The sequence below is a fragment of the Manacus vitellinus genome, unplaced genomic scaffold (assembly GCF_001715985.3).
Source record: "Manacus vitellinus isolate BGI_N305 unplaced genomic scaffold, ASM171598v3 scaffold_0_pilon, whole genome shotgun sequence".
NCBI lineage: Eukaryota > Metazoa > Chordata > Aves > Passeriformes > Pipridae > Manacus > Manacus vitellinus.
Genome location: NW_021938789.1, coordinates 45226256 through 45232255, shown reverse-complemented (window position 1 = coordinate 45232255; position 6000 = coordinate 45226256). Strand labels below are relative to the sequence as shown.

At 39.6% G+C, this 6000-nt stretch overlaps 1 protein-coding gene across 1 annotated transcript in view; it reads left to right on the top strand.

Annotated features, from left to right (window-relative positions):
• The window catches only part of MTTP (microsomal triglyceride transfer protein), a 28617-nt gene that overhangs the window by 4136 nt on the left and 18481 nt on the right, over window positions 1-6000 (top strand). The window contains exons 2-5 of the mRNA XM_008933215.2: window positions 1080-1267; window positions 1847-1990; window positions 4005-4112; window positions 4861-4977. Coding sequence (XP_008931463.1) covers window positions 1080-1267; window positions 1847-1990; window positions 4005-4112; window positions 4861-4977 — 557 coding nt within the window. The remainder of the gene's footprint in view (window positions 1-1079; window positions 1268-1846; window positions 1991-4004; window positions 4113-4860; window positions 4978-6000) is intronic.

The window sequence follows — 6000 nt, the reverse complement described above, 5'->3', positions numbered from 1 at the left end:
CCCTTCCCTTCCCTTCCCTTCCCTTCCCTTCCCTTCCCTTCATCAGTGTTTCTTGTGCAGATGAGAACTTTGTAGTGATCCATACCAGAAGAGGAAAGCCCTTGAAAGCAATGAAAAGGGATATTATGTATAACCTGTGCAACAAAATGTTTGAAGGGTATTCAGAAAGAGATTTATTTTCCTTGATCACAGATTTTAGGGGCACAATTGGATTCCTGAGGCTGGGTAGAGAGTTGAGACTCTGCTGCCACACATTCCCTACCTGGCCATGCATGACAGAAGAGAAGGAGAAGATAGGAAAGGGTGTGGTATTAAGTAGTTTTATAAAAGAAAAATAAAAGTAATTTATATAGTACAGATTCAGTTTACACAAACAAGAGTGCAACTGAATCCATAGGGAAAGTCCACCAGAGTTATTAATGCAGATGGAAATGGCACCATAAATTGGGCATGCATGTTGCATTTATACTAGAAATTGGCTTTTATATCCCTTAAAATACATCAGTTAACAGCAGAGACACGGCTATGGGGACAATTATTTAGTTTAAAGAACAAGAGCTTAATTATTTAATCTAAAAAATATGTTCTTAATGTTTTCATTACAGTCACGTCACCCTTGGGCCAGACTCTAAATGGAAAGATTCACAAATGTGCAAGAGATCCAGAGAACAATTTCTGTTGGCTTCAACAAATTTCATCAGCACATTTCACATTACTAAGCACACAAATTCCATGATTAATTACAGTATTTTGAGTTGAAAATAATTTTGGAATAATTTGTGCTGCTAACATATCCAAAGAAAAGAATATGGCGGTCTTTTATTTATATAAGTGTAGAGCTAGAACAAAGGATTTTGTGACCATTCTTGTGTTAAATATGTAAAATCAATGTCAACTTAATCACAAAGCCCCCCCAGCTGCTCCAGTGGGACAGCCTCTGTAATCAAGGGTAGTGGGATCAGTCCCATATATCTCTTGTTGGTAATTAAATTTTTAATTTTTCTATAGATGTTTTTTAGAGAAAATGATAGATTATGTGATTTAGTCAATTCAAAACACTGTTTTTGCTTTCCAAACAGGGCACACTACTGGACCAAGCCTAAATAATGACAAGCTATATAAGTTTGCTTACTCAGCTGAAGTGTATGTTGATCGCGTGAAAGCATCACTGCAAAAAAGTGCAGGATATCGGATTTCTTCTGATGTGGATGTCAACCTCTTATGGAGAAATCCTGACAATGATGATGACCAGTTGATCAAAGTTATGGTAATTAATGCCATCAGACAACTTAAAACATGCACAATCTTACCTGCATTGATCTAGCTGCTAATGTAGCATCAGGGAACTCACTTTCAGAACATAAGCTAAATCTTTTCTCTAGTCTGATCAACTAAACCCAGCTTCTTTGATAAACTGATTCCTATAGAGTGAGATATCACAAGTATGTACCTAACATCATAAACCAGAACTTCAGAGTATCTCCTATATTTTGAAATTACTTCATACAGCTTCTATAGCTTCAAACAACTGGTGTACAAGCACATACCCAAGGGGCGACAGGTTGTCTGAAGTTCTCAGTTCTAGCTACAAAGCATGACATTTGCTAAATACAAATTGGGTTTGGTACTTAGCTTTATGGTGAGTTTTTCTGCCACTTATTTCCCCAGTGGAGAAAACTGGTTTCTTTTGTAAACATAGACATAGACATAGACATGGAGGAATAATGATCAGAACCAGAAATGAAGAAATAAAAAATATTTATTATGTGACTTAGTCTATCCAGCCTACCCCAGGCCAATGCTAGACTGCTCTCTACCTGAATTTTCTCTGCTTTTACTTTACTAGATAAAAGATGTTCAGGTTGAAAATGTGAATGAACGTCCAGCTGCTAAAAACATCTTCAAAGGAAAAAGCACAGAGAAGATCCTCGGGAAAGAATATCTGGAAGCTTTACAGAGGCCCATAGTGCTTGAGCTAGTCCGTGGAAAAGTAAGACCCTTTATTTTAAAATTCAATCGCTCAGGAAACCCGAGACAAATCTTTTCATAGGGACTTGGAGAATTTACCAATTCACTATCATATCAGTGTTTTTAATAAGCCATCATGTTCTGTCTTTCTATATGGAATACAATAGTTTAGAAGAGACTGTAACTTACCTGTACAAGGGGACCTTCTAGCCCAAGCCTATTGTGCATTGAGAACACCAGACAGTGTGAAAGTATAGAGCAGATTGGCCACAAATATATAGGTACACGTGGATTTATGCACTGCTGCTGTGTAAGATTTGTGCTATTGACTTCAGTGAAGCCAGGACTGTGTCCAAGGTCTGAAGGCAGTAAAGGAGATACAGTTTGTCATGACGGATGTTATACCAAGTCTGTGAGGAACAGTGTTAATCACTTTAAACCCTTATCAAATATTTTAGCATGATTGCTTTTTCCAGGTCTCTATATTGCTTATTTATACTTCTGTCTCACCTGCAGTTTCAATGGTCTTAAGTTAATGAGCTTGATGCTGAAAGACCTACAGGCTTACATGTTTTTCCCCCACTGGGAAACTCTCTCCAAAAATCAGAAGAGAAGGGTCAAGGAGTGGGTGTATCAGCATGTGCCTGGGTTTTATAACCTGCCTTGAGAGAGCACCAAAGCGCTGTCCCATGGCAGGAGCACCAATGTCCATTTGCAGCTTTGAGAGTCACAGTTCTGCTGAGAAGGGGATCCAAGTACATCTGTCTCACCCTCTTTTTTCCTGCAGAGCTGCTCATGTGTCCCCTTGCACTCAGCTTACTGTTCTGACCAGGGAGTGGCAAGGCTTGAGCCACGGCTGCTCCTGCCTCCTGTCCATGGTCCTCCCTCCAGTTGCTTGTTGCATTAGGCCAAGAGCCCCCCTCTCCCCTCTGCAGCTCGAGCAATGCTCAGCAGTGGGGGCATGGGCAGAGGGGCTGTGAGAAAGGAGGAAGGTTGAAGGTCACACTCCCTTTTCTCTTCTGCAGAGTAGAGTGAGGGCTGTGACACTCTATCCCAGCAGGATCTTTACCTCCTGCTGTAAATAGGCACTGAGCACATACCCTGGCCGCCAGCTCAGCCTGCTGAATTGCAGCTGCTATCAGACCTGCTCAGTAACTTTCAGACTCAGCCTTGTCATCAGTTTTACACAACATAAAAAGAAACAGGGTGGCACTGGCTTTGAACTGTACACATCCCTAAATGAGAACAGAGGTATCAGAAGAGTACAGTCAGAATGTGTCTGCTCCTAATACATTATGCACTTTCACATGCTCAGGCTGAGATGTAGTATTAAAAACTTGGGCTTTTTCTCAGGTAGTAGGGTCCGGACACTCCTTTTATAATTTCTTTGTGGTGTCATACTTTCACCCCTGGCACAGTGATTTCGCTTTCCAGGATTGCCCCGAGATAACACACTGATTGTACTTACAGTTCCTGAAGAAAAGTGCACTTTTAACGCACCTTGAATGCAAAGTGGAAGTGCAAAGTCTTGTTACCAGAGGAGAGGCTCAAGCACAACAGTTGACCCATGAAGTGCAAAGGTTCTGATACATTTGACACGTAGTTTAAGTCATTCTATCTGTGATTTATCTATGATTCATTCTGGGTTTTTGTAACCTGTGATTAAAGTGCAAGAGGTATTATGCCCCTATGGGGAGAGATTGTCTGAAGATTGTGTAGAAAAATTAGTTGCTTGTGAAATTATGTGCAACGTCCCATTTCCCTTCTAAATTCTACTTACGGGAGGAAAGATGCTCACTCCACTGAAACTGTAGTTAGGTTTAGCTGAAGACCAAAACATGCTTATACTGTTCTTATCAGGCCCTGCAGCCCCTGTAGTTTGCTTAAATAAGGGAAATAGATCCCAATTCAGCTTCCTAATCAGAAAAAAGTAAAGATAGACCTAGAGCAGATCCTCACTATTCCTTTCTCATTTAACTAGATTTGTTATACTCTTTTGAATGCTTTTTTATATACTTTTTTTTTTATTCCTACAGGTCAAAACCTTTTACTCGTATCAAAATGAACCTGCTTTTACTCAAAACATCAAGAGAGGTCTGGCTAGCCTTTTCCAGCTACAGCTGCACTCTGGTTCTACCCGTGAGGTATGGTGCTGTATCAGGCAAGATGATTATCATCAGAGAAACAGGCAGAGTCTGATCTGCTCTGGAAGGCAGACCTGTGGCTCCTGCTGAAGAAGTTCACTTCAGAAGGAGTGAACTGTGACAGAAATCTACCTTTTGATCACGTTTGAGGTTGGGGACATTGGTGACACAAGTCAAGTTGCTGCAAGTAATGTAAAGAAGTGGTGAAATCCATTTGATTTAAAATGCCTTTATCGATTTAGATTTAGCTGAATTTGGTAATAAACCAACTTAAACCACATCACTATAAAAGAGATTATACTGATGTTTAAAGTTGGTTGATTACTAAATTTAATTCAGTGGATGAGGCCACTTTAAATCAGAGTATCCACACAAAATTTGCAGTGGTTTATCTGCATCCATTTCAGTTGTGTTCCATTGTTAAATTTCTACAACTGTCCACTTAAGCAAAACTGGAATTTAACTCAAAATTTCTGAGTATAGTGTAAGCTGCCAGGTGCTTCCTACATTTTTCTTTAAACAAACATTATTACTTTTCTTCTCAGCCATCTATTGAATAGTACCCCTGCCAATCCAAAGGAGATAGTTAGAAACACGGATATCCTTAAAACTGGTATATTAACTCAAAGAGTGCAGCATCTCAGGTACAGAATTCCAGCAGTGGAGAAAATGCTTCATCTTTGGAAGGTGCTCTGGGGTCCCAAATTAAAATTCAAGAAACTGTGCCAATATAACTCTTTTTTTCAAGGTGGATGTTTCTGGGAAATGTAATACTACTTATCATGTGCGGCAAGATCAAGTGACTAAAATAAAAGACCTGGACTCCTGTGAAATAACAAAGCAAGGATTTACCAGCCACAACCCGGTATGATTTCTTTAACAAAATAAAATCTATTCTTCCTATTTAAAATATATTTCCAGCAGCTATTAGTCAACTTCTCAAAAATCCTTCTTGCGTTAGAGAAAGCAAAGTCTACATGTAAATTTTCTACATGTAGTTTTACTAGCCTGAGCTTCATATGTAGTTTCTCTGGGGAGAACAGGGAATGGATTCTCCTCTTGTATAAACCACCTTGACTCAGCTGGCATTGAATACAGCATACTAATTTGCATAGTTTTTTAATCTCATTATAACATATTTTAATTTCTATACAGATTTACAGCACTTTTGTCCTGGCTGTACTGAAGTTTTAAATGATGTGAGACTTCTTTTTTTTTTTTGAAGGAAAATCCTAGATACAGACACAGTCATAGTGATAACAGTAACCTTTTCCACACCTGCTGTAGATTCCAGGCAAGATGGTGATTCCTGAATGGAGCCTGGTCAAGCTTCCCTAATGCATAGGTGTAATACAGGAGATGTGCCTCAGAGATAACTGAAGCCCTACTACGGCCCTAATGGTCCTCCACTACTAGTAAAGGTCTTTCTAAGTAGTTACTACTAAGGGCACACGCTGAAGACAATGGGATTCTCCACATCAGAAACTGACTTTTTGCAGCTCAGAGAAGTACAAAAGCACCACACACTCTCTTAATAATTGGCCTTAACCCTATGACTGAATTCCCGATTTTCACACTTACCGCAAAGACTTCATCTTGTTTACGAAACAGGTCAAGCCAGGTATCTGACTTTGCTTCCTGAGTGTGAACATGACAATCTCGTTTACAAGACATTTCTCTGGAAACGCTTCTCATCTTATTTAAAGAGTATTTTAAATTAAATGTAGTACTGGGCATTTTCTCAATTGCCACCTGCTCCATAACTTCCTCCCATGCTCCCTCTGTTTTTTCCCCGTAGTATGTACTGAATTTGAAACACATGGTGCAGAAGTGCATGGCTTCTTATTGCAGAGGGTCTTCTTGAGAACCTGGTTTATAGGCTTAGCTT